The sequence below is a fragment of the Chiloscyllium punctatum genome, chromosome 5 (genome assembly GCF_047496795.1).
Source record: "Chiloscyllium punctatum isolate Juve2018m chromosome 5, sChiPun1.3, whole genome shotgun sequence".
In the NCBI taxonomy this organism is placed as follows: Eukaryota; Metazoa; Chordata; class Chondrichthyes; order Orectolobiformes; family Hemiscylliidae; genus Chiloscyllium; species Chiloscyllium punctatum.
Window position 1 is genome coordinate 65,974,215 of NC_092743.1, and position 27,381 is coordinate 66,001,595.

General features: G+C 39.6%; 1 protein-coding gene across 4 annotated transcripts in view; it reads right to left on the minus strand.

The window, feature by feature from the left end:
* Window positions 1-27,381, minus strand: part of prkdc (protein kinase, DNA-activated, catalytic subunit) — a 255,219-nt gene that overhangs the window by 38,091 nt on the left and 189,747 nt on the right. For all 4 annotated transcript variants that reach the window (XM_072570496.1, XM_072570494.1, XM_072570493.1 and 1 more), the window contains exons 66-77: window positions 26,336-26,560; window positions 23,388-23,496; window positions 21,598-21,709; window positions 19,319-19,505; window positions 16,930-17,104; window positions 15,880-16,070; window positions 15,606-15,786; window positions 14,228-14,388; window positions 10,898-11,109; window positions 7,695-7,782; window positions 7,469-7,612; window positions 5,588-5,795 (exon numbers count right to left, since the gene is read on the minus strand). In XM_072570496.1, coding sequence (XP_072426597.1) covers window positions 5,588-5,795; window positions 7,469-7,612; window positions 7,695-7,782; window positions 10,898-11,109; window positions 14,228-14,388; window positions 15,606-15,786; window positions 15,880-16,070; window positions 16,930-17,104; window positions 19,319-19,505; window positions 21,598-21,709; window positions 23,388-23,496; window positions 26,336-26,560 — 1,993 coding nt within the window. The remainder of the gene's footprint in view (window positions 1-5,587; window positions 5,796-7,468; window positions 7,613-7,694; window positions 7,783-10,897; window positions 11,110-14,227; window positions 14,389-15,605; window positions 15,787-15,879; window positions 16,071-16,929; window positions 17,105-19,318; window positions 19,506-21,597; window positions 21,710-23,387; window positions 23,497-26,335; window positions 26,561-27,381) is intronic.

The following is a 27,381-nucleotide window of genomic DNA, read 5'->3' on the forward strand; positions in this document are numbered from 1 at the left end:
ATTACGTGTCATACAGACCAATATCCTTGCTAAATGTAGATTTTAAAATCCTCTTTAAAACGTTAGCATTGAGGCTAGAAAGGGTATTGCCACACATCATAAAGGAGGGATCAGATGGGGTTTATTATTGGATGATCTACAGCCCTTAATGTTAGAAGGGTTTTGAATGTGATTCAAGCCTGCCATCAGGGAAAGATACCAGGAGCAGTCGTCTCATTAGACGCGGAAAGGCATTCGACAGGGTTGAATGGTCATATTTGTTTTACACATTGGAAAGGTTTGGTGTTGGAAAGGTGTTTACCAAATGGGTCTCAACACTGTATAATGATCCCAAAGCAGCTGTGGTTACCAATGGATAGGCTCGGATACCTTCAGTGTGGATAGAGGCTGCTGTCAGGGATGTCTTCTTTCGCCATTGCTATTTACACTAATAATTGAGCCACTAGCAGAAGCTATACGGGCTGACCCTAATATAACGGCCCCGAGAATTGGTACAGGTAAACATAAAATTACCCTTTATGCAGATGATGTTCTTCTATTTCTCAGTAATCATTTGATATCCGTGCCTCGCTTAATCCAAGTTATTCATTCATTTAGTGTATTTTGAGACTATAACATTAATTTCTCAAAATCGGAGGCTATGCCAATGGGTGGCCTTGCTAGTATATCCCACTTATTGGACGGATCCCACTTTCCCTTTCGGTGGTCCCTGGAGGGTTTCTTATGTTTAGGCATTTTTATTACCCCAGTATTTGGTCAGTTATACAAGGCTAACTTTGTGCATTTACTGGAAAGGATAAGGCAGGACCTCCAGTGATGGGAAGACCTTCCAATTTCCTGGCTTAGCAGAATAGCACTAATTAAAATGAATGTCCTGCCCCGTCTCCTATACCCTATGAGAATGCTTCCGGTGATGCTGCCGAGGTTGGCACTATGTAAATTATATGGCTGGTTGGGCTCCTTTATCTGGAATCATAGACGGCCCCTCATTAAGCTGAAGAAGCTACAGCTTCCACAGGCAAGGGGAGGATTGGATTTCCCAGATTTTAGGAAATATCAGTTAAGTTCCCTATTAAGCTACATAGCCAATTGGGTCTGACCCGCAATCAATCTGGCTGGACATCGAGGCTTCTCAAGTAAAATGCCCATTTATTAACCTCTTGTTTTCAGACAAGAGGAAAATCATCACTGATCAACGTAAAAACCCTATAATACTAAACACAATTAAAATTTGGAATATAATGCGGCAAAATGAGGGCAACTCACATAAAATATCTCCCTATGCTCCAATAGTGGGAGCATGGGGATTTCAACTGGGGCTTACAGATGCCACTTTCAAACTCTGGAGATCCAGGGGATCTCCTGTTTTGGGGATCTGTTTAAAAAGGGTCCTGATGTCTTTTAAACAGCTGCATCAGAAATTTGGATTACCTAATGAAGACCTCTTTCAATACTACCAAATTCGAGATTACACACAGAAGAAGACTACATTATTAAATAGTCTTTATAAATCAGATAGAGAACGTAGAGTGTTATGGCTAATGGGGGTATCTTCCGTCAGCACTATTTATTATTTATTACATCATGAAGCATCGGGAGATATGGACAATCTGCTTAAAACATGGGATCAGGATTTGGGACTGGAAATCTCTATAGAAATATGGAATGACATTTGGGAAAACGCCAGAAGAATCTCCATCTGCAACAGAACTCAGGCCATTCAGTTGAAGATACTTCATAGAGCCCATATAGCACCGGACCGGCAGGTGCATCTCCAATGTGTCTCAAATGTAAAATAGAGGTGGGCACTCTTGTACATTGCTTATGGACCGGTCATAAGATCCGTAGATATTGGACTAAAGTAGCAAGTGCTCTGACAGAAATCTTAGGAACGGAAATTAGAGTGGACCCTTTATCTCTCCTTTTAGGCTTTTTGAACTTACCCTCCCTGGATATGCACGGGAAAAGATTATTTTCTATTCTCTCTTTCTGTGCAAGGAAAAATATTTTGGTAAACTGGGTGGCTGAGGGCCCCCTTGGACTTTCAAATTGGCACAGAATAACCATAGAATGTATTCCCCTTGACTTCCTTACAAATATGGTGCACCAAAAGACCGAATTATTCTATAAAATATGGCAGCCCTTCTTGAATTACACAAATACAGATATTTCGGCTATCCTAACAAGGGCTTTTATTTAATTGAGATAGCGAACCTGGCTGGTCCAGGGCCCCTTGGGAGAGGAATCCCGCACAAAAACGGGTTTTGTTACGATCTGATGTTAACACATTCTGAGCATGTATCTCACTACTCAATTTCTGTGTTATCCATCAGTTTTCTTTTCTTCTCTGAATAATGTAAGAGACTTAATTATACACTCTGGTTAGTTGTAGGTAAGATTAGAAGTTAGTTGAGTTTTGGTTTTTTTCTCTCGGTATTTCTTTTTTTTCTGTTTGATAAATCTTGGTTATTATTTATTTAAGATTTAAATGTATATCAATGTTTATACTTGGGTTTTTTTAAATTTGTAAACTTGTAAAAATGTTAAATTTTCAATAAAAAGATCTATTAAAAAAAAGTGTACACAAGAAAATTTTCAGATTCAGTATGTGGATGTACCGACTAGAGAGGTGCAAAACTTGACCTATTCTTGGGAAATAAGGCAGGGCAGGTGACTGAGGTGTCAGTGGGAGAGCATAGAGCATTGAACAATACAGCGCAGAACAGGCCTTTTGGCCCTCAATGTTGCACTGACCTGTGAACTAATCTAAGCCCATTCCCCTACACTATCCCATCATCATCCATGTGCTTATCCAAGGATGTTTAAATCTCCCTAATGTGGCTGAGTTAACTACATTGGCAGGAAAGGCATTCCACGCCCTTACCACTCTCTGAGTAAAGAACCTGCCTCTGACATCCGTCTTAAATCTATCACCCCTCAATTTGCAATTTGTAGTTATGCCCCCTTGTACAAGCTGATGTCACCATCCTTGGAAAAAGGCTTTCACCGTCTACCCTATCTAATCCTCTGATCATCTTGTATGTTTCCATCAAATCCCCTCTTAGCCTTCTTCTTTCCAATGAGAACAGACCCAAGTCTCTCAGCCTCTTCCCTCCCGACCAGGCAACATCCTGGTAAATCTCCTCTGTACCTTTTCCAGTGCTTCCAAATCCTTCCTGTAATGGAGTATTTTGGGGCCAGTGACCATAATTCTATTAGTTTTTGAAAAGTGACGGAAAAGGATAGACCAGATCTAACAGTTGAAGTTCTAAATTAGAGGAAGGCTAATTTTGACAGTATTAGGCAAGAACTTTCAAAAGCTGACTGGGGGCAGATGTTTGCAGGTAAAGGGGCGGCTGGAAAATGGGAAGCCTTCAGAAATGAGATAATGAGAGTCCAGAGACAGTATATTCCTCTTAGTGTGAAAGGAAAGGCTGGTAGGTGTAGGGAATGCTGGATGACTAAAGAAATTGAGTGTTTGGTTCAGAGAAAGAAGGAAGCATATGTCAGGTATAGAGACTGAGTGAATCCTTAGAAAAGCACAAAGGCAACAGAAGTATACTTAAGAGGGAAATCAGAAGGGCAAAAAGGGAACGTGACATAGCTTTGGTAAACAGGGTTAAGGAGAATCCAAAGGGATTTTATGGATACATTAACGATAAAAGATTGACTAGGGACAGAATAGGGCCCCTCAAAGATCAGCATGGCAGCCTATGTGTGGAGCTGAAGAAGATGAGGGAGATATTAAATGAGTATTTTGTATTAGTGTTTACTGTGGAGACGGAGATGCAAGATACAGAATATGGGGAAATAGATGGTGACATCTTGAAAAATGTCCATATTACAGAGTGGGAAGTGCTGGATGTCTTGAAACACATAAAAGTGGATAAATCCCCAGGACTTGATCAGGTATACCCTGGAACTCTTTGGGAAGGTAGGGAAGTGATTGCTGGGCCCCTTGCTGAGATATTTGTATCACTGAAATTCACTGGTGAAATGCTGGAAGACTGGAGTTTGACCAACGTGGTACCACTATTTAAGAAAGGTGGTAAGGGCAAGCCAAGGAACTACCGACTGGTGAGCCTGACATTGGTGGTGGACAAATTGTTGAAGTAAATCCTGTCTCTCAGGATTCCCAAGTATTTGGAAAGGCAAGGACTGATTAAGGATAGTCAGCATGGCTTTGTGTGTGAGAAATCATATCTCACAAACTTGACTGAGTTGTATGAAGAAGTAAGAAAGAGGATTGATGAGGGCAGAGCAGTCGACGTGATCTTTGTGGACTTCAGTAAGACATTCGATAAGGCTCCTCATGGGAGACTGGTTTGCAAAATTAGATCTCATTGAATACAGGGAGAACTAGCCATTTGGATACAGAACTGGCTCAAAGATAGAGGGTGGTGGTGGAGGGTGGTTTTTCAGACTGGAGGCCTGTGACCAGTGGAGTGCCACAGGGATCAGTGCTGGGTCCATTGCTTTTCATCATTGATATAAATGATTCAGATGTGAACATAGAAGGTATAGTTATAAAGCTTACAAATGACCCCAAAGTTGGAGTTGTAGTGGACAGCGAAGAAGGTTACCTCAGATCATAATGGGATCTTGACCAGATGGGTCAAAGGGCTGAGGAGCGGCAGATGGAGATTAATTTAGATAAATGAGAGGTGTGGCGTTTTGGAAAAACAAATCAGACCAGGATTTATACACTTAATTGTAAGGTCCTTGGGAGTATTGCTAAATGAAGAGACCTTGGAAGTGGAGTCACATGTAATGAGATAGTGAAGAAGGCGTTTGGTATGCTTTCCTTTACTGGTCAGAGCATAGAAGTTGGGAGGTCATGTTGCACTGTATAGGACGTTGCTTAGGCCACTTTTAGAATATTGCATGAAATTCTGGTCTTCTTCCTATCGGAAGGATGTTGTGAGACTTGAAAGGGATCAGAAAAGATTTACAAGGATTATTGCCAGGGATGGAGGATTTAAGCTATAAGCAGAGGCTGAACAGGCTGGGGCTGTTTTCCTTGGAGCATCGGCGGCTGAGAGGTTTATAAAATCATGAGGGGAATGGTTAGGGTAGATTGACAAGGTCTTTTACCTGGGGTGTAGGAATCTAGAACTAGAGGGCGTAGGCTTAGGGTGAGAGGGGAAAGATTTAAAAGGAACCTAAGGGGCAACCTTTTCACAGAGGATGGTGTGTGTATGAAATGAGCTGCCAGTGGAGGCTGGTACAATTACAGCATTTAAAAGGCATCTGGATGGGTATATGAATAGAAAGGATTGAGGGGGATATAGGCCAAGTGGTACTAGATTAGCTTAGGCTATCTGGTCAGCATGGACGAGTTGGACTGAAGGGTCTGTTTCCGTGCTGTACATCTCGGTAACTCTATTTAATGTGATATTTAAAGGAATGTTAAAAAGAACTATAATTATTTACGTTTAAAAATCATAAACTTATCGCGCTCAGTATTCAACAAGTATGTGACAGGAAGTGTAGTTTTGACATTGTGTAGTCAGTTTTATAATAGCGTTTTGAGTAAAGTTATAAATAATTAAAACACAGTGCATCATATTAAGAGGATGTAACTTGCCAGGGATTTCTAAATCATTCCTGAGATACTCGGGTTTGAATTCACTCATCCACGGTGAGTACTCTTTCAAGTTCCCAGGTGGCGCCTGCTGTTTCTTGCACACTGTTTCCAGGATTTTCTTTGTTGCTTCATCAAAAATTTTTATGTTCATGTCCAGTAGTCTTGAACCTTCTTTTCCATAATATTGATCAAAAGCTTTTTTAAACACCTGAAATTGTAAAGGCATGATTACAGTAAGATTTAGTGCACACTGTTATGAAACTGATAACTGGAATACATTCGACTTGGATAGGCCATTAAGATAAATACAACAGAAACAACAATCCTACAAATAACTTTCAATCTGAAATTAATTATTGCCTCCTTTCAAAAATGAAAACAAATTTTTAAATCCACATCTAGTTCAAATTCAGTCATGCAAATCAGAAAGGTCCAAGATTTAATCTCCTATATGCATTGAATGAGCTAAGGATGCTACAATAGATCTGATCTCTTCCGGGACTGGGATAGGAAAGAAACAAGATTTTATCAAAGCATACAGTCATAGAGATGTACAGCATGTTCGTGCCGACCAGATATCCCAACCCAATCTAGTCCCACCTGCCAGCACCCGGCCCATATCCCTCCAAACCCTTCCTGTTCAAAAACCCATCCAGATGCCTTTTAAATGTTGCAATCGTACCAGCCTCCACCACTTGCTAATAATGTCTAATAAACATGTCCACACTGGATGTGGATAGGACTGGAGTCAGCTGTGATGTGCACTTAGATGACGCTCTGTCTAGGCTCACCCCACTGGATGCTTAGTGCCAATAACCAAAGCGAGAAGGACTTAATATGTTTAGATGAGATGTGGTGCTGAGTGCCAATTGACAGAGCAAGGAGTGAGAGAAATAAATTATATAACAAATACCAGAAAGAAAAAAATACTGTTAAGTGTTAACAAGTTATACAATTCATGACAATCTAATGGCAAAGGAAGTTAGAAATGCCATTAGATCAGTTTGGGAATTTCTAAATGTGAACCTTGCTGGATACAATGTAATCACTCAGTACTTTCAACATTAACTATATCAACCCATATTAGATTTTTATTTGTATTTTAAATTTTTATTTGTAATACCATTAGCTGGATGGATGGAGCAAGGACCCAGTCAATACCCACATTACCCTACCCTCAATTTTCTCTCTCCTCCTATTTTACAGAATCACACAAGTGTTGCAGCAAAAAAGGAGGTCATTGTGTCTGCTCTAGTTCTTCAAATGAACCTTATACCTTACTGCCAAATCCTTGCTTTTTCCTATACCCTTGCACATTATTACTCTCCAAATATTAATATCTGGAAGCATCAGATGTATTTATTGACAATGAATTCTTAATATTGTTTCAGCAGGAGAGCACTAGTTCTGATAGCAACCATTGATCAATGACTCAAAACAAAAAATAAATATTTTGAAAGCTTTCTGAATTCTAAATGTAGTCTCTTCACACTCAAGTGTGATAAAGAAATATTTAAAGTATAAAAATAAATATAAGCACGAGTCAGTCTAATAATTCTATTCTTAAATATCAGTACATCTTATAAGGAATACAGAGAATGTTACAAAATGTTGAAGAAAGCAAAATGAATTTGACCACAGAAACAAATGCTTAAATTCACCTTGACTAATTTCGATCACATTGATTTATGGAGTCTGATTCTCACTCTTGAAGTCTAATACTCTTTTATTACTGTTAGAAGTAATGATATTTGAACTGATTTGAAAGCATCTATCAAAGGCCACAGCTTTGTGTGCACTCAGATGTCATCTCAGACATGAAAGATTAGCTTCCAACATGGATCTAGTGGACACAAAGTTAACTGATGAACTTTCACCAACCTGAACGTATCTTGTTCTGAATGCTCCAATTCCAGGAAATTGTAAAGATGCTAGATTTGAGTACATTTCATCATACATGTTTTTCAAAAGTTTTTTATCTTTCACTTTCTTCTCTAGTTCAGTCTTGAAATCATTAGCCCAGTCCTGTTGAAAGATTAAAAAAATTGCTTTGTTCATTTGTAAAGTTTGAATTAATATTGAGAAATGTCTGAATTCTGAATATTACCTTAAAGAGCAAGTCTGGATTACTGAACTGTTCTAAGGAATGAATAAAACTTTCAACAACACCCCCTTTATCTAGTTTGGTTTTTAACCTGAAAAGAAAAAAATATTGTGATTATGATAGTACAAGCCAGATTTTAAACAGCAACATAGAGCAGATTTAATGACAATCTCATTCATATCAATGAATATTAAACAAAGATAATGGTTAAAATTTGGATCAGTGACAGAGTGAAGAACATGGACAGTAGGAAAGGAGAGTGCATACAGGAACAGGTCGATGAGAAACAAAGGCAACAGGAGTTTTGAGAAGTCAAGAAAGCACGGTTTGGTGTTGGATCTGAAGTGGTGGTGTTAATAAATATAAATGCTTAAAATATTCAGCATGGCTGGCAGCATTTGTAGACATGGAAACAATATAATGCTTATACAGGGCAATCTCGATTATCCGAAAGACATGGGTGGGGAGTATTTTGTTCAGACAATCAAATATTCGGATAATCGAATGTTCGGATAACACAGTTTATTCAAACATTGGGACCTTGAGATCTTGTTCGGATATTCTGAAATTCGGATAGCCGAGATTGTTCTCTAGTCATGATCTTCCCTCAGAAAGGAGACAAGTTAGAAACGCAATAGTTTTTATGTAGGTGAATAAAACAAAACCAAAAGGTCTGTGAAAGATAGTGGCATTCAAAGTTATGAGCAGTTTGTTGGAGCAAGTTGACAAAACTGTTCCCTTTGACAAGTTAGGTCAAGTTATTCAAGGTCATAGTTTTAGATAACTGTCAAAAAACTTGAGGAGAGGTGAAGAAAAGTTATTTCACTCACGATTGTTAAGATTTTTCATGTCACCACATGAAAGGGTACTGGAATCAGATCATAGGACCTTTCAAAAGGCAATTGCATGTGTACTTGAAAAGGAGTGATTGCAGATTTTAGGGGAAATACTGGGGCATGGGATTAAATTGGTGAGTACAGACTCAAAAGGTAGATTAGCTACCGATCTGATCATTATTGGAGAGTAACTTTTTTATTCAAATGAGTTAGCACTGCTGCCTCACAGCGCCAGGGACCTGGCTTCAATTCCACCTTCGGGCAACTGTCCATGTGGAGTTTGCACATTCTTCCTGTGTCTGCGTGGGTTTCCTCAGGGTGCTCCAGTTTTTTCCCACAATCCAAAGATGTGCAGGTTAGGTGAATTGGCCATGCTAACTTGCCCATAGTGTTCAGGGATGTGTAGGTTAGGTGCATTAGTCAGGAGTAAATGTAGAGTAATAGGGTACGGGAATGGGTCTGGGTGGGTTACTCTTTGGAATGTCGGTGTGGATTTGTTGGGTCAAAGGGCCTGTTTCCACACTGTAGGGAATCTATACATAATCTCAGAAAAGTGAGGTATAAATGTGAACTCAAAATGAATATAAAAACTATTCTCAGATAGACAGCATTGGAGGAATCCAGCTTCAAACGCCATTTAGATCTTTTCTAGTGCTTGTCGTATTCTCATAAGTAAACATCTATTTCTCCTCCTTTACACTTTGTGTTCCATGATTCTTCATCCTTCATGATTTCAGTGTATCTTTCTCTCATCTGACTTAAACATTTTCAAATCTGTGCCATTATTATAAACTCATACCCATTATGGTCACTTACTTGATCTCAAGATTTCTGAAACTCTTTATATCAGGTATGTTGGTCACTTCCTTAAATATTTACCAACAATGATGATTGATCAGGGCAGAGCAGTAGATGTGATCTATATGGACTTCAGTAAGGCATTCAACAAGGTTCCCCATGGGAGACTGATTAGCAAGGTTAGATCTCATGGAATACAGGGAAAAAAAGCCATTTGGATACAGAACTGGCTCAAAGGTAGAAGACAGAGGGTGGTGGTGGAGGGTTGTTTTTCAAACTGGAGGCCTGTGACCATCAGAGTGCCACAAGGATCGGTGCTGGGCCCTCTACTTTTTGTCATTTACATAAATGATTTGGATGCGAGCATAAGAGGTACAGTTAGCAAGTTTGCAGATGACACCAAAATTGGAGGAGTAGTGGACAGCGAAGAGGGTTACCTCAGATTACAACAGGATCTGGACCAGATGGGCCAATGGGCTGAGAAGTGGCAGATGGAGTTTAATTCAGATAAATGCAAGGTGCTGCATTTTGGGAAAGCAAATCTTAGCAGGGCTTATACACTTAATGGTAAGGTCCTGGGGAGTATTGCTGAACAAAGAGACCTTGGAGTGCAGGTTGATAGCTCCTTGAAAGTGGAGTCGCAGGTAAATAGGATAGTGAAGAAGGTGTTTGGTATGCTTTCCTTTATTGGTCAGAGTATTGAGTACAGGAGTTGGGAGGTCATGTTGCGGCTGTACAGGACATTGGTTAGGCCACTGTTGGAATATTGCGTGCAATTCTGGTCTCCTTCCTATCGGAAAGATGTTGTGAAACTTGAAAGGATTCAGAAAAGATTTACAAGGATGTTGCCAGGGTTGGAGGATCTGAGCTACAGGGAGAGGCTGAGTAGGCTGGAGCTGTTTTCCCTGGAGCGTCGCAGGCTGAGGGGTGACCTTATAGAGGTTTACAAAATTATGAGGGGCATGGATAGGATAAATAGACAAAGTCTTTTCCCAGGGATTGGAGAGTCCAGAACTAGAGGGCATAGGTTTAGGGTGAGAGGGGAACGATATAAAAGAGACCTAAGGGGCAACTTTTTCACGCAGAGGGTGTTACGTGTATGGAATGAGCTGCCAGAGGATGTGGTGGAGGCTGGTACAATTGCAACATTTAAGAGGCATTTGGATGGGTATATGAATAGGAAGGGTTTGGAGAGATATGGGCCGGGTGCTGGCAGGTGGGACTAGATTGGGTTGGACATCTGGTCGGCATGGACAGGTTGGACCGAAGGGTCTGTTTCCATGCTGTACATCTCTATGACTCTAACCTCACCCTCTCTGCTAATTGCATAATACCCTATATCTTCAGCCTCTCCCAGAAAATAAGCTTTTGTATTCTCCAGTAATTTACTCTTCAATTTGCAACTTTTTCTCTCCATGTCTATGTCATCATAAAACCTTCGCCACTGTTGAGCTGTTTAAATGTTGCTTCATCTCTTTCTTAAATGAGCTGCTAATTATCTGATACAGTTCAGAAGGTGGAAAGACCTTTTAGTGAAAAATTGGATGACTGAATAACAGCACTCCTTATTACCTCTCAACAAACTCTTTGTTCTTGTTGCCATTTGCAGATGGTTCAAAGGTATAATTCTCACTGCTAATCTTAAATGGGTACACAATAGCCTGTGGGTAGGAATCTGCAATCTTCTCTATGATGGGTTGGATAACACAAGCTTCTTTTTTGTCAAGTGAAGCCATCATTTGATTAATCCAACCAATAAATTGCCAGCATGGAATTGTAGACACCTGAGGGAAATTTGAAAAAAGTTATTAATTTATCATATTTATCCCCAAACTAAGCAAATTATTTAAATTAAGAATTTCCTTAAAGATCATTTTTCTCGCTGCATGTGCCATTTACCAACTTAAGTAACTGACTTGTCAGCTATCTTATCATAGAGGAAACCTTATTTATGATAAATAACTTGTGATCAAAACTACTTTCACTGACATTTGCCTAATATTTAAAATCTAACAATGAATCTATAAATATTGCGTCCAAATGAAGTGATTTAGTTCTTTGATTCATGGTGACACAAGATGGAAATATTATTTTAAGACAATGTTCTTTTTGTTTCAAATAAGTTTTGGCATGAAAAAAATAAAACTTAAAACATTCTTTATTAATTCCCCATCAAGCATTGGCCCAACAATGTAATTAAAATTGTAAAATTCTTAACTCCACTGAGTAAGAATTGGAAAACATAGAGTCCCACTGAAGGAGCATGGACTGCTCTGTTATTAGTTGAGAAGGAGCAGTCAAAATTTACTGAAGGATATTGAACTTGGCACGAATACTGGGCATATCAAAAAGAAAATATCAAATTCCCCAGCATGTCTCCTGGCTAACACTATCTGCCTATTCTAATTCTACTTACCAACACCCCTCTATGAAAATGGAACTTTGTCTCCACAAGGACTGGATGGCAGCCATTCCTACTAATACTGCCATGAATAGGTGCACCTGTGACAAGGTTCAAGAGGATGAAGTCAGGAAAAACTATTCCCTTGTTGTAGTTCTTCCACCAAGTGCCACAAGGACTCAGTCAGTAGGAAAGGTACTCAACCACACTTCGTGGGAGACATTGAAATCCTGCATCCTGAGTTAATTCTGTGCACTTGCTATCCTCACAGCGTCCTTTTAATGCTGTGGCACATGGAGGAACACTGAATCATCAGTTGACTGTATGTGATAATAAGCCAGGGGTTTTCTCGCACATGTCTGACCTGACATCACAAGATTTAATAGGTTCTGCGGCCAATATTGAGGACTCCCATTCCCACTAACATTTGTGCTAATTGTATGATCACCATTACAGATACTAGCATTTTATTCCAGAATTTTTTAATAAATTGAATTTAAACTCCCCACATGCTGCAATGTGTTCAAACTTAGATCTTTGGATTATAAATTTTTGGAAGGGATTCTGAGAGACAGGATTTATATGTATTCAGAAAGACAAAGACTGATTAGGGATCATTAACTTGGCTTTGTGCATGGGAAATCATATTTCACTAAATTAATTGAGTCTTTTGGAAGACTTGACAAAGAAGATTGATGAAAGCAGAATCATGGATGTTGTCTATTTGAACTTCAGTAAGGCGTGTGGTAGATTGGTTAGCAAGGTTAAATCACAGAGAGTACAAGGCGACCTAGCTATTTGGATACAAAATTGGCTTGAAGAGGGTGGTGAGGAGGGGAGCTTTTCAGACTGGAGACCTGTGACCAACGATGTGCTGCAAGGATCGGTGCTGGGACCACTGTTTTTCATCATTTATATCAATGATTTGCATGTGAATATAACTTATGGTTAGTGAGTTTGCAGATGACACCCAAAATAGGTGGTATAGTAGATAGTGAAGAAGGTCATCTCAGGTACAACAGGACCTTGATCAGATGGGCCAACTGGCCAAGGAGTGGCAGATGGAGATTAATTGAGATAAATGTGAGGTGCTGCATTTTGGAAAGACAAACCAGGGCAGGTCTGCTAATGGTAGGGCCCTGGGGAGTGTTCTGAACAAACAAACCTTGGAGTGCAGGTGCATAGATCCTTGAAGGAGGAGTGAGAGGTAGACAAGGTGAAGGCGGTGATTGGAATACTTACCTTCATTAGTCATAACACTGAGTACAGGAATTGGCTGTACAGGCCATTGGTGAGGCCACTATTGGAATATTGCGTGCAATTCTGATCTCCCTGCTAAAGGAAAGAAGTTGTGAAATTTGAAAAGATTCAGAAAAGATTGACAAGGATGTGGCCAGATATGGAGGATTTAAGCAATAGGGAGAGATTGAATAGGCTGGGGCTATTTTGCCTGAAGCGTCAGAGGCTGAGTAATGACCTTATTGGAGTTTATAAAATCATGAGGGGCATGGATAAGGTGAATAATCAAGGCCAAGATTAGAGTGTGCTGGAAAAGCACAGCAGGCCAGGCAGCATCCAAGGAGCAGGAAAACTGACGTTTCGGGTAAAAGCCCTTCGTCAGGATTTCCTGAAGAGCTTTTGCCTGAAACGTCGATTTTCCTGCTCCTCGGATGCTGCCTGGCCTGCTGTGCTTTTCCAGCGCCACTCTAATCTTGATTCTAATCTCCAGCATCTGCAGTCCTCACTTTCACCTACCTGAATAGTCAAGGCCTTTTCCCCAGGGTGGGGGGGGGAGTCCAAAACTAGAGGGCATAGGTTTAAGGTGAGAGGGGAAGGATTTAAAAGGGCAACATTTTCATGCAGAGGGTGGTGCATGCATGGATTGAGCTGCTGGAGGAAGTGGTGGAGGCTGGTATAATTACAATATTTAAAAGGCATCTGGATGGGTACATGAATAAAAAGGGTTTAGAAGGATATAGGCCAAGTGCTGGAAAATGGGATGAGATTAATTTAGGATATCTGGTCAGTATGGAAGAGTTGGACTGAAGGTTCTGTTTGGTGCTGTACATCTCTATGACTCTATACATCTGAGTGCCTCTTCACTAGGTCTGACCTTGCCTTCACTTGGTATTCACACAAAAAATGCTGTTAATGGAGTAAAAGCAAGGAGCAGAGTAAAAAGCATTGGAAGCCCCAAGTGTTTCTTCCCCGTTCCAAATCCATGGGCATTTATAGCATAGGCTTTTATTATAAAGGGTCTGGTGACATAACACATTGGCACTCCTGCACACAGAACTGATCTCCTTCAATCCCATCTCACAAAATGAATGGCACCTCAACTGTGCTGCTAAAGTAAATACGCAAAATATGAAGGAAGCTTATTCCTGCAGTGTTTCTGCCAATGACTGCAATCGGTTGTCATTCCAAAGCATGATAACTCTCCTGTTCACAGGGAGTTTGTGAGATACAGAAAAATAACTGTCAGAGGAGCAAGTACATACCCCTCTGGTCATGACGTCCTGTGTCTCCACCGGATACAACTCCACGATCTGTAACAATCTGGGGAATCTCAGTCTAGCTTCCCTCGAATTATACTGCAATGCTTTTAACATATTTTCCACCACACTTGCTGGGTACGTCTGCAGTTCAGGGAAATTGTTGACTGTAACAAACAGCAATTTATTTATTTAAAAGACAAGAAAGAACCAAGAGCGTGTAATGAAGCAACAATGTTCTAAAGAAGAGTTTTATTTTTGGATTAAAAGATACTGCTACAAAGCAAGCAAACTGTGGAAGAAAAAAATGCAGTTTAAAAATGAGTCAGTGGATCTCACTGTGAGCTGTATCTGCAATGTTGTCGTTTTCAAGTCATGGCGGAGGATTATAAGACATCTTGGCTCCATCTATGTGTGGCTATGTTTCAGAGTAGATAGACCCAGAGACAGGACTTTGATTGGATTTCAATTAGCCAGTTATTGTGGGCTCAGGAGGGTAACAGCAACCTGATTGGTTCCTGGGCAAGTTGTTCCAACCCTTTATGTGGGCAATAGAGCAGAAACGTTCAGCTTACAAATCACCTCAATTTCTCCATCCAAAAAAAAAAGAGATAAACAAACGAAGCAAGGGTAACATGAGAAAAAGCCTTTACACACAGTGAGTGGTGAGGGCATGGAATGCACTGCCTGGAAATATAGTGGTGGAGGGAGGATCAATTGAGGTATTGAAGAGAGCACTAGAAGGTTGTCTGGAGAGTAATGATTTACAGGATTGTGGGATAAAGGCAGGAGCTTGGCACGAGGCCATACAGCCAGTGCAGACACAATGGGCCTCCTTCTACACCATAATATATCTGTGATTTTATGTGAACAAGTCACAGCAAATCTCCCAGTAACTGTTCTCACTCACCATTTCACTGCAAACTGCTCTCTTTACAAAGCATTAAAAGGAGATGGGGATAAGATACCTTCAGATATACTAAAAGGGGCAAAGTCTCAACCAGTGAAGGGGACTTTAGGAATAGGAGAGCTTGATTTCCAGCACACTACCCAAGTGAGCTGTGACAAAGTATTTGTAAACATTCTTGTGAAAGCTGTAAAAAAAAAAGTGAAGGATGAATACATTGCTCTTTACAAGGGCCCCTTCCAAACGAAGGTCACCCTGCAAGCCTCAAAACTGGGGATCCCACCTGGAAAGTGCAAATGACTCTCACGTCAGAACACCATCTTGGGTTAAGGCCATATTCAAGGACAGTCAGTGAGGGAAACAAAGATCATACTCTTTTTTTTTGCCAGCCTTTCTTCCTTCCCAGTCATTTTGGGAGTGTATATAAAGCACAATTGCTACATGTTATGTAAAGTACAAGCCTGTGTGTATTCTTACTATTTTCACTTTCTTCTTCCTCCCGCAGACATCTGTCACAGAAATTTGCCAAAGTCATGTAGGCCTTAATCACTCCCACTGTATCAACATGTTCTTCAGAAAGAGACTGCACTTCTTCTTCAGCTTTCTTAACAGCACTTTGAAGATATTCATGAGCTTTTCTGTATAATCCAATCGAAACCTGAAGAACAAAAAAAAAAGTGCGATCAGATAACGTTCAGATATTAACTGTACTTATGCATCTTTTCAAATAGTTACAAGATTCTTTTGCTACCTGCACTGGGTTGTCACTGGTAGCTCCAGAAAGTTTTTTAACATTTTTTGCTCGCTCCTCCTCGATATACTGAAGACATGATGGATCTTTATTCAGAGCATTAGCCATAATGTAGTAAGTTGTACCAAGCAATGTGTTCTGGTCTCTGAAAGCATGTCTTTGTATATTTAGATTACCAACATCTATTTCACCTGTAACACAAGATACCATTTAAGACCTGAAGATTTTAACTCCTCCTTAAGCATTTCTCTCTGAAATGGTTTTGGTATTTGCTCGAGGTAGGTGGTGATGGAATGGCATTGTCACTGGACTAGTAATCTGGTGATCCAGGCTAATTCTCTGGGCTCATAGGTTTGAATCTTGCCAATAGCAGGAATTAAAAACTAATGTAGTGATGACCACTTAAATAATGTTGATCATTGCAAAAACTCCCTTATTTCACTAATATCATTTAGAGAAGTAAATTTGATATCCCAGAGAAGAATATTAATTTATAAAATTTGAACAAGATTCTAGCTTGGATCCCTCACACTCACTATTTCAAATAACAATAATTAAGAATTATTTTCTGATTTGCATTTTCCTGTTGTATATTTAATCACTTGGCCATTCCTAAACTGAGTAAGTAGATTAGTTTTCAGGCATCTGCTACCTCCAATTCAGTTGATAGCCAGTAGGTAGATGCTACATATTATGGGAAAATCAATGTTTTTGGATTTCTTCTTTGCCTGTGGCGAATTGATCTGTTGTTTCCATCTGGTGGCAAAATTGTCAGAAGCTTGCCCCAGTGAGAGGTGTGACCTAACATCCAAATTGTTTTGCTACCTTCTGAAGGTATTGCAGAAGAATGTTCTTTATTGAATCATTCTATTTGACAGTCTTGTACACATTTATGCTGGTCTTCTAAAGGAGAAAACACTTTTAAAACTCAACACCATTAGAAATGTTCAAAAACATGCAGGTAACTTGCCAGTAAACCATTAAAAAAAAATTAAAGCATCAGTAATTTTCAACTTGTTACATCACTGTTAGAAATCTATCAGCCATTACCTAGCAGTGGGATGGTTTTCATCACCGTTACTATCTGCTCAGCTCTCTTCATACTTCGACTACGTTTATGACTGAATCGGCTATAACTTTGTATCCACCTGACTCTCCAGTCAATTCGAATGTTAGATTCTTTGTGAAGTTCTTTCAGCAGCTTGGTGGACACTGAAAAGTTGTTCTGAAATTAGGAAAACAATTTAGCATCTGCAAAAGTTCAAACTTTATGATAATGAACATAATAACTTGAAGAGTGGCTAATTTTGTAATCAAAAATACAGGTTTAATGCTCAGGTACTTTACAAGTTTGTCACACTTAGAATTTATTTACACATTAATTCGGTAAGTTGAAGTATTTCAACTGTAAAATAAAAGATTTACAGTGGTGTAACTTAATGACATTTAAATTCTCATTGGAATTTAATGGCACTGAGGGATTTTGTGGACTGACACAGATCTTCTTTCGTACCTCTCAATTGGTTTACCTGCTGCCTCGAAAAGAACCATGTTGCCAAGATATTTGGGGTGGGGGGGCACCTCATCTCAATCACCAATCTCTCCTCGCTGATGGTAACTGCTGCCTATGATCAATGCGACTGCCTGTTTTCAGGGATCTAGCAATAATTCACAGTGATGGTTTCTGAGCATTAATGGCAGGAGTTCCTGCTCCCAATGGTAATGCCACCAATGGAGAGCTGTTGTCCCTGTCTGGCCAGCAGCTCTGTGAAATAGAATTATCACCCTGCAATAAACCTTGATCATGGGTGGGGGGCAGGCGGGCGGAAGAGAGGTGTGATGCTGGTAACTGAAGTGCTCAATTGCACTTAGATTTCAATGGGTCTCCAAGAAAGAAGCAATGCAGGACTCCCAACAATTTTCTAACCAGTACTCACTGTTGCTGTAACTAAATTCCACCCCAGGTATTTGTTTAATGCCTCTTTAACTTAATTACTACCATTAAAAGTACACCTGCCTTCACCTCTTGTTTAATTTCATGATTCTCTTCCTATTTACAGACTGAGGAAATCTTTGACAATGGGTCAAAGAAATTCTGACAACAGCACTCACAGTTGGATTGTCACTCTTCCTTTTTACATACCCTGTACTGGTTCTCAGAACTTCTGGCCTGTATATGTGATTCTATACTCTTGAGAAACGTGAGTCAAATGGTGAAATCTGGCTGTGCTTTTCCAGCACAACACTGCTCGACTCTGATCTCCAGCATCTGCAGTGCTCACTTTCTCCTTTGCGAGAAATGTGGACTGTACCTGTTCAAGAAGCTTTCTTGCACAGTATATCATCAATGCAGGAGGCCAGACCACTCCTGCTTTCTCAACAGGAAATGCCACATTCCATGATAAAAAAGTTGATTATCTCTTTGACAAGAAGAGATACGTAAGGTCAATGGGAGTGGCTTATGGTGCCAGATGGATGAACAGATAAGGTGGAGAGGTAGGATAGCAGGTGAGTGAGTGAGAATGTAGTATGACAGGTAGGTGAGTAAGAGCTAGGGTGGGTCAGATATTTGGTTGAGGATCATTAGTGTGGAAGTATGGGGTTGTAAGTGACTGGAGAGAGCCAAGTTTCCAGGACTGAAAGGGAGGCTTGAATCTGTCTAATCTGTCTTGGCTAATTATCCATGTAAGTCAGTCAGAATCCTCTGAAATCTCCAAATGTAACAAAAAGCTTTTTCTGGGGAGGGGTTGCTCTGGTGGCGAGGAGTGGTTCCAGACGCCAGGTAGTTGACTCTCTAGGCACTTACTGTGCATTGGCACTTTCAAAAGGTCCTATATTACATTTGTCATGGTATGCCTGTAAGACCATAACAAACAGGAACAGGATTAGGCCCTTCGACCCCTCAAGCCTGGTCCACCAATCGGTAGGATTATGGCCAATCCGACATTCCTCATGTCCTCTTTCCTGACTTTTTCCCAGAACCATTCATTCTCCTACTGATCAAGAATCCAACTATCTTGACCTTAAATGTACCCCAGGACATGCCCCCACAGCTGTCTTGTAACAAGGAGTTCCAAAGATTCCAAATCCTCAGAGAAGAATTCCTTCTCATCCCAGACTTAAAATGGTGCCTGTTTATTTTGAGACGATGACACATGGTGAGAGATGCTCCCATTGGGGATCCAATGACATTAGGGTTATTGGGATGAGGTAGCTAAAAAGCATTGAAGTATTCAATCAGTCATGATTGTATTGAATGGTACGGCAGGTACAACAGGCTGAAAGGTCTACTCTTGTTTCTATGTTCAGCAATGATATCAGTGGGCAAATTCAAATTAATATCAACTCCTGGCACTCTTTGCCAAGGAGAATGACGGATCAAATATCTTTACGCTTACTACTTTTGAGCAACAGATGGCTGTAATGTCTTGTTAAATACCTGTTTCCTTGCACTTTCTAACATTTTTAACTTCATATTAAATTTACAGCTTCTTATGAGCATGGTGATATCATCTTCTTCCTTGTCTATATCCATTTGTGTCTCAGCTCCTTCGTCATCCACCTCCATACTGTCATCAGCCTGAAGAAGTGACAGTCGCTCCTTAATCTTATCGAGGAAGAAACAGCTGTGATATAGAAGATTTTAAAAATGGAAGAAACATTATAATAAAAAAGCAGTTTGATCACTTGAAGCATTAGCTGTGCACTAAAAATAAACTTGGAGTCAGGGGTGGCTGGTGCCAGACTTAGAAAGCTCAGGAAAACCCAAACAGTCCAGAGTGTTGGGTGAAAGGCAGTGTATGGGTAAGGTTTCATTAGGATGTGGTAGCTTATGACAGACAGACCGATCCACAGCTTACTGCAGCTTTAATTGATTTGATTAAAATTTTATTTGCAGATGAAACCAAGAAAGTTGGAAACAAACTGCAAATATTTTTTTTTAAATTAAAAACAATTGGTAGGATATGAAACAATTTTAAAAATGAAAGCATTCACAAACAGGTTCTTGTCTGATTGGCAAGATGTAGAGTGAAGTCCCACATGGGTGTGTGCTAAGGGCTCAACATCTTACATTTTATAATCTATATCAATGACGTAGGTGAGGGTAGTGAAGGCATGGTGGCTAAATGTGCACGTCATAAAGATAGGCCAAAAATTATGAAGAAAGCACCAGAGATTTGTAGACATAAGTCTACAAACTTGTTGAGTGAATGGCCAATAATCTGGCAAATGAAGTGTAATATGGGAAAATGGGAAGTTGTTTGCTTTGGCAGTATAATAACTCAAAGTCTGATTGGAAAGGAACATCACTTGTTGTTAAACACTAAAATACAGACACTACTTGTAGCATACATAGGCTAGTCTCAGCCTGGGACAGACGGTTCTGCAGACCCATCCCTGGGTCGTCTTTATTTTTTTTCCTTTATATTTGGAAGTGCACTAACACCCAACTGAGCATTTTTAAAATCCCATCATCAAATCATGGTGACTTATTTTTCTCCATCTATTTAATGCTACCAGAGTCTGCTTTTTCCTTTTTTTTATATCCAGAAGTGCTCTTAAACACAATTTTTCTCCCTATCACCAATCACCATCACATCGTTTAAACACTGACCACCACCGGTGTGCCACAAGAGCCCTTATAGGTCTGCTTTATGTATATCTGGAAGGGTTACCACACATTACCAAATGACTTTCCCATCATCAAAGCACCATAATTGTTTTTTGGTTTTAACTATTAACCACAACCAGTAATCACCTGTGTAGCCAATTAGAAGCTTACCTGCAAAGCCCATTATGGGTAATGTGAATCAAAGGTGAGTGGGGTAAGGTAAGGGAGAGCGGGAAGAGGGTTTTTATACACACATACTCTGAAGTGCTATTACGCAAACGGAGCGATTTTTCCACCACCAAAATCACGATGACCTTTTCACTTTTTCTTTTAACTACTGAATGAATGAATGGAACGAATGTATTAATGGATTAGCTTTATTGTCACATGTACTCAAAGTTGATAAGTTGTCACTTATAGCGCCATCTCAGGTATAGAGGTACCTTGGTACAATCCTTAGTTACCACCAGTAATCACCTGTTTAACCAATCATGTCAATTATGAGCAATGAAAACCAGTAAAAGTGGGGCTATATTAAAATGCAGTTGGAAGGGGAGATAAAACACTGTATCCCTCATGATGCCTACTTCTCTCTAAAGGCATCACGTGCATTGATGGACACCAGGGCATGAACACGACCTCAGAAGAGGGTGAGTCTGCAAACTCCGCTACAGCGGATAGAAAAATCTGAGTTCAATTGGTGCAGCACATTGATAAACAGCTAGGTGGGGACTGTCCCTGAAGTCATCAATGTTGACCCAGGACCCCAAGTACTTAGGGTCACAGCGCAACTATCAGAGTCACACAAGTGCCCAGAACATTGACCTTTCTTCAGAACACTGAGACTTGAAATGCTAACTCTGTTTGCTTTTCAAAAATGCTGCCAGATCTGCTGAATTTCTCCAGCAATTTCTGATTTTGTTTGTTTCAGATCTCCAGCATGTGAAGGTTTTGATTTATCTTGAGAACATGAACTTGGGGTTCAGTCCAGTGATATTACCACTACACCACTGCCTCCCCTAAATGTTTCCACTTCATAATTAATTCGCAGAGCCATTAAATAATTCCTTTGCTAAAAATCTGGACAAATCATTCCAGCATCATACCGGTTTGTGATTACGTCATCCCACACACTCATAGGATCCAACTTTGATTCTGGATACCGGCCTATCCATGTTCTTACTAGTTTTCGAAGTGGTACTTCAGAGGTTAAGTTACCTGTAAAAATCAATTGAATAGGTATTCCTCAAACTGTGAATTATTCATAAAATTAGATTACTTTGTGAAAATCTTACTCTCAGACTAAATACAGTCAGGTTATGGCATGCCAATACTGATTATGAATCCTGTAATAGGCATGTAAACATTTATAAGTGGATTTCATCCGTAAAATGTTTTGTAGTTCGAACATCATAAGCAAATATTAATAGCATCGATCATTGTTTTTATTGAACCACTTAATTCAATCGCTTTTTGGAAAACAACATGCTCACTTTGAAAAATAAGACATCAGATGACAAAATAGTTTTATTCTGTTCAAATTTACAGGAATCGTTTCTTTTTGCTACCACAGCAATCCAGTGGTTTCCCACAAAGGCACAGCTGCTGACAACGAGTAAGTTTGACACAGAAGAGTCATAGTGACAAAGGTGTTGGATTGAGGATTGTACCATTGGGCAAATGGATCTTGATGCTGGATGGAATAGGGTAATAGTGGATCAGTTCAAGTTTACAGAAGGTGAAAGTGGCCAAAAAAGCAGTGCAAAAGACCAGTCTGAAGGTTACAGATGTATGGATAAGGTAAGGTGGAAGCAGGCAATGTTTACGCAATCTTTACGGAAACTTTACGGAGAAAAGTGCAGCCCTTTCAGGATTGTAGGCACAAACTTGTCATATTTTCTTGAAGTATGAAATCAAATGTGTTTAATGGTAACAAACACATCATCCTCACTATCACTTGCCTGCTATCTAAGGCAGATAGAGTGAGGACAAGTGCCTCACTTTATCGCAAGGGCCTTGGCACGAGTGAAAGCTGCTGGTCAAGGCCTACTCCTCAGCTATTCAGAGAAAGCCAAGTTCTTTCTCGTCCTTGTCACGTGAAGGTGAGTGATGGGGGAGGCAATGGTCAAGGGGATTGAAGACGAGTACAGAACGATAACTTTCAAAGTCAAATCCTTATTCTCATCTGTCCCTCTGATTTGGGCAATTGAAGGTCCCTGACCAAGCTAGCAGGTGGATTGCCATGGTTTCCCTGTCTGGAAACTAGCTACCTTTCTGGGGGAAGCTGGATATTGGCTTTGTGGTAGTTAAGGCCATTAAGTGACTATTAATTGATGTCACAAGGACCTTAAATTCTGGTGCTGTCAAAGTCAGATGTATGTCTTCTAATTACTGAGAAAATATCAATAGACATTTTCACAGCAAATATATATAAAGTGAAAAACCTTGAGACTGCCTACAGTGACATCAGAAAAGCAAGTAGAAATAAATTCCAAGGTTTTCTGACTCAGATTGAAATATTGCATTTGGCATTTCTTATCCTGCAATGAAATAAGTTATAAATACTTGTGGTATCTTGGTCACAAGTCCTTGGTTTCAGTAAGGCGCAAGGACTTCAGTTAATTATTTTAGTTCAGCCATCAAGATGACCCATAATGTCATTGCAAAGCATTATGATGATGCACTTCAAAATGATTCAAACCATTTTGTATGGGTTTAGCAAGTACATTCAATTAAAACTAAGCTGACATTCCTTCTTTTGAGGCATTTGGCCATTAGGTACCGTATTATTAAAAATGTTAAAATGATTGCATCCTCTCTGTGGTGAACTTTCAGCTGGAGGATCAGCATGTTTCTGTTATAGCTGTTATTATTTTGGCAAAGTACAGGATCTTACTTCCTTTGGTGATGAAATGGAGAAAATCCTGGATCTCTGTCAGAGTTTGAAGAGACTGCAATTTGGTCAGTCGACTCCTGTGGAGCAGTGGGTCAATGCTGGAGTAATTCTTAGAAAAAGAACATTGAACACATTTATATGGTCATTTGTTATCAAAATGAAACACAAAAACATACATATTTTCTTAGAACCTTATTGTTTATTATTTTCCCGTTCCCTCTACCTGAATTATATCTTCTGATTATCAAGCTATTAGGTCCACTCTAGAATCTAGAATAGTCTGGAAAATCATAACCAGCACATCCACTATATCTACAGCAATTTCTTTTAAAACTTTGTTGATTGTTACACCCTTAAATTTCTCTTGTTTATCTCTGCTGGTATTAGCTACCCAAGTCTCTCATTTCTATTATCTCCTCGGTTAATCTCTGAATACAAATTCTTCTACTGCAAAGACAGACACACAAAGTTTGTTCAATATCACTTCTATTTCATCATTCCTCATGATAAGAACTCTCGTCTCTGCCTCTTTCAAACAAATTGTAGTTTATCTATCTTTTTATTCCTTGGCTAGTTTTCTATTTTTTCCTTTATCAACTTTTCAGTAGCACTTTGCTGTTTGCTAAAACTCTTGTAATTCTAAGGTTCACGATCACTCTTTAAATGATTATTATCCTCTTCCTTTAATTAATACAATCTTTAACTTCCCTCATCGGCCATTGCTGGATCTTTCTCAACTTTTTCAATTGTATTTTTGAAATGGAACTTTATTTTAATATATTTTGTTAAAGGTTTTCACTATTTATTACCAGCACATCTCTAGACTATTTATCAAATCAACATACAGTCCTCATCTCTTATATAATTGGCTTTAACTCTTGGTGTCACTCTAACTTAATATGGAATTCTACTGTACTATGATCATTCCCTCCCACCAAATGAGATTTGACTTTGAGATTACTAATTGACCTGACCTCATTGCATGATACAAGATCTAAAGTAGCTTTATTCTGAGTTGATCCCTCAATGTTTTGCTCTTGAAAGCTGTTCCAAAAGCATCCTACAAACTTACCTTCGAAGTTATCTTGTGCATTTGATTCTTCCAGTTTAAAAAAATGTAAATCCCTCACACCTAATACTTTGCTCTCGCTACAAGCTCTCATTAGTTCTCATTTAATGCTTTGTCATGGGATACATGGTGGGAGAAGTGGGGTGGGGAAGGGAGAGAGAGCTAAAACAAACAATCGAAATATTGTTTTTCACCAGAGTTCTTCCTAATCACCATTTATAAGATACTATTTCTCAATCTTGTGTGTCAAGATCCTTCCTTTTTACTGTTCTCATGTCATCCTTTATTATCAGGGCTACTACTCATGTTTTCCATTCTAATCATCTTTCCAAAATTATATGTGCTGTGAAATATTGCCCAACCTTTGTCACCTTGCAACCATATCTCTCTAATGATCAACAGACTTTTTATTATTTCATGGAATGTGGGCATCATTGGCAAAGCCAGTAATTGTTGAGATGAATAATGTACTCGGCCATTTCAAAGGGCAGTTTAGAGCTGATCACGCTCTGTGGTTTTGCAATGATATGTAGGCCAGATGAGGTAAGGACAGCAGATTTCCATCACAGGTATACTTTGGCTTTAGTGAACCAAATAAGTTAGTAAGATAATCTACGTTAGTTTTATGTGGTAGTTTCATAGTTACTATAACTGAGATTAGTTCTATATTCCATATTTACTTATTGAATTTAAATTCCACGAATTGGTGTGATAATTAGATTACTACTTAGTGCGGAAACAGGCCCTTCGGCCCAACCAGTCCACAATGACCCGCCGAAGTGCAACCTACACAGACCTATTTCTCTACATTTACCCCTTCACCTAACACTACAGGCAAGTTAGCATGGCCAATTCACCTAACCTGCACATTTTTGGACTGTGGGAGGAAATCGGAGCACCCGGAGGAAACCCACACAGACACAGGGAGAATGTGCAAACTCCACACAGTTAGTCACCTGAGGCGGGAATTGAACCTGGGTCTCTGGCGCAGTGAGGCAGCAGTGCTAACCACTGTGCCACCGTGCCGCCTCAGAGTATGGGTATGAAATGAATGCCCCAGAGCATTAGACTGGTCTTTGATTTGTGCCACTAGTTAAACAATTTTGTTACAAATGCCTTGGCTTTCAGATAAAGTCATTTATTAGCTTTTCATACCTTTTCTTGTACTACAATGCTATTAGTTTCTATATGGACCACGACCTGATCTTCCCCTTCTGATACAAATATACCTCCTGACACAAGTATGTGGTGAGTAGGACCTTTGATTGTGAGAGCCTTAACTCAGTTGGTAGCACTCTTGACACTGAATCGGAGTCAGGAGACTGTGAATTCAAGTCCTTTTCAAGGACTCAAACACAAAACTCAAGGCTGCCAATGCAGCAGTGAACGAGTGCACTTCTGAAATTTGCCATCTTTCAAATGAAAAGTGAGGTCTGTTTCCTTTCTCGGATGACCAAAAAATACCTATGGCACTATTTTCATGGAGAACAGGAGAATTATCCCTCAATCAACATCACAAGATGGTTACCTGGTCATTCTCCTAATGCCAACTGAGAGCTAGTGATGTGTAAGTTGGCTGCAGTAATTCTTGTATTACAACAGTGACTACACCACCAAATGGATGCAAAACTGAACACAAAATGCGTTGAGATATCTGGCGGTCCTAAAACGCACTTTATAAACGCAAATCTTTCCTATCTCTTTCTTGCACTCTAAAAATCTGAAGAACCCATGGCTAACATGCTAGTTACATAACTATGAATTTGATTTTAATCACTAACTACAGATAAATTCTCTAATAAATGAAAAGAACAAATGCACAAACAAAGCTTAGCTTAGGGAGAGACGATCAATTCCTAACTATATGCCAGGTACTAACCTGCATGAAACTTTGGATACTATTGTTGACATAGTATTTGGCACGATCAAAGTCATCCTGAAGGATATACAGGAGGCTCAATTCCTGGCTGTATCGGGTTTCAATAACAGTTTTCCTTTGATCCACCTTCATTGCATTATCAACGAACGTTAGCAATGACTGGTCATTTTCGCCCAACTGCAGTAACTTCACTTTACTACGCATCATGTGTGGCAAATAAGCTTCCTAAGAATAAATACAGGAATTAAACTTCTTGTTCTCAGATTCTTGTCCATCACATTACATATAGCTAACACAGAAAATCAGAAATCGCTGCAAGTTCTGAAGGCCAGCTGGTCTTGAAACATTAACTCTGAGTTCTCTCCACAGATGCTACCAGACCTGATGCTTCTCAAGCAATTTGTTTTTGTTTCAGATTTTCAGCATCTGCAATTCTTTATTTTGTTTTACATTATTTGCAGCTCTGTTAATCATATCTGCGTCAAAATAAAAATATTTTTATTTATCCCCATGCCTTTTTCCTTCGATTACACCAGGAGGGCACTAAGTGGTTTTTAGTTAGAATGGAGAAGATGTTCATTCCTCCCCAAGCTACAGCATTACACACTCTAACAGCCTAGTCAGCAACTAGCCAGGCTTTTAGAAAACAAAGTGTGCATTTGGGAGAACATCAGTGTGCTCATCCTCATACGCCTTTACCTGAATGACATGTAAAAATATGCAAACCTTTGATACAAATTGAACTTTCATTCATTATTGCATATTGCAGTCAGACGTAAACAGTGCAGAGTGTACTGGAAAAAACAGTGACGATAAGCAAAAGGGATACACTAACAAACGTAGCAAACAAAACATAAATGAAGATAATGTGGGAGAGACAACTGATTTGATCATCCACTTCTATACTGAACACAAGACTTGAGGTTTGCACAAATATTTGTAAACAATCTGTTCAGAGATGTTAATACATCACTTTAGGGCTAATGGTTCAAAGGCAGGGACACTACCACTGCGCCACAACAGCCCTATAACATAGTATAATATCT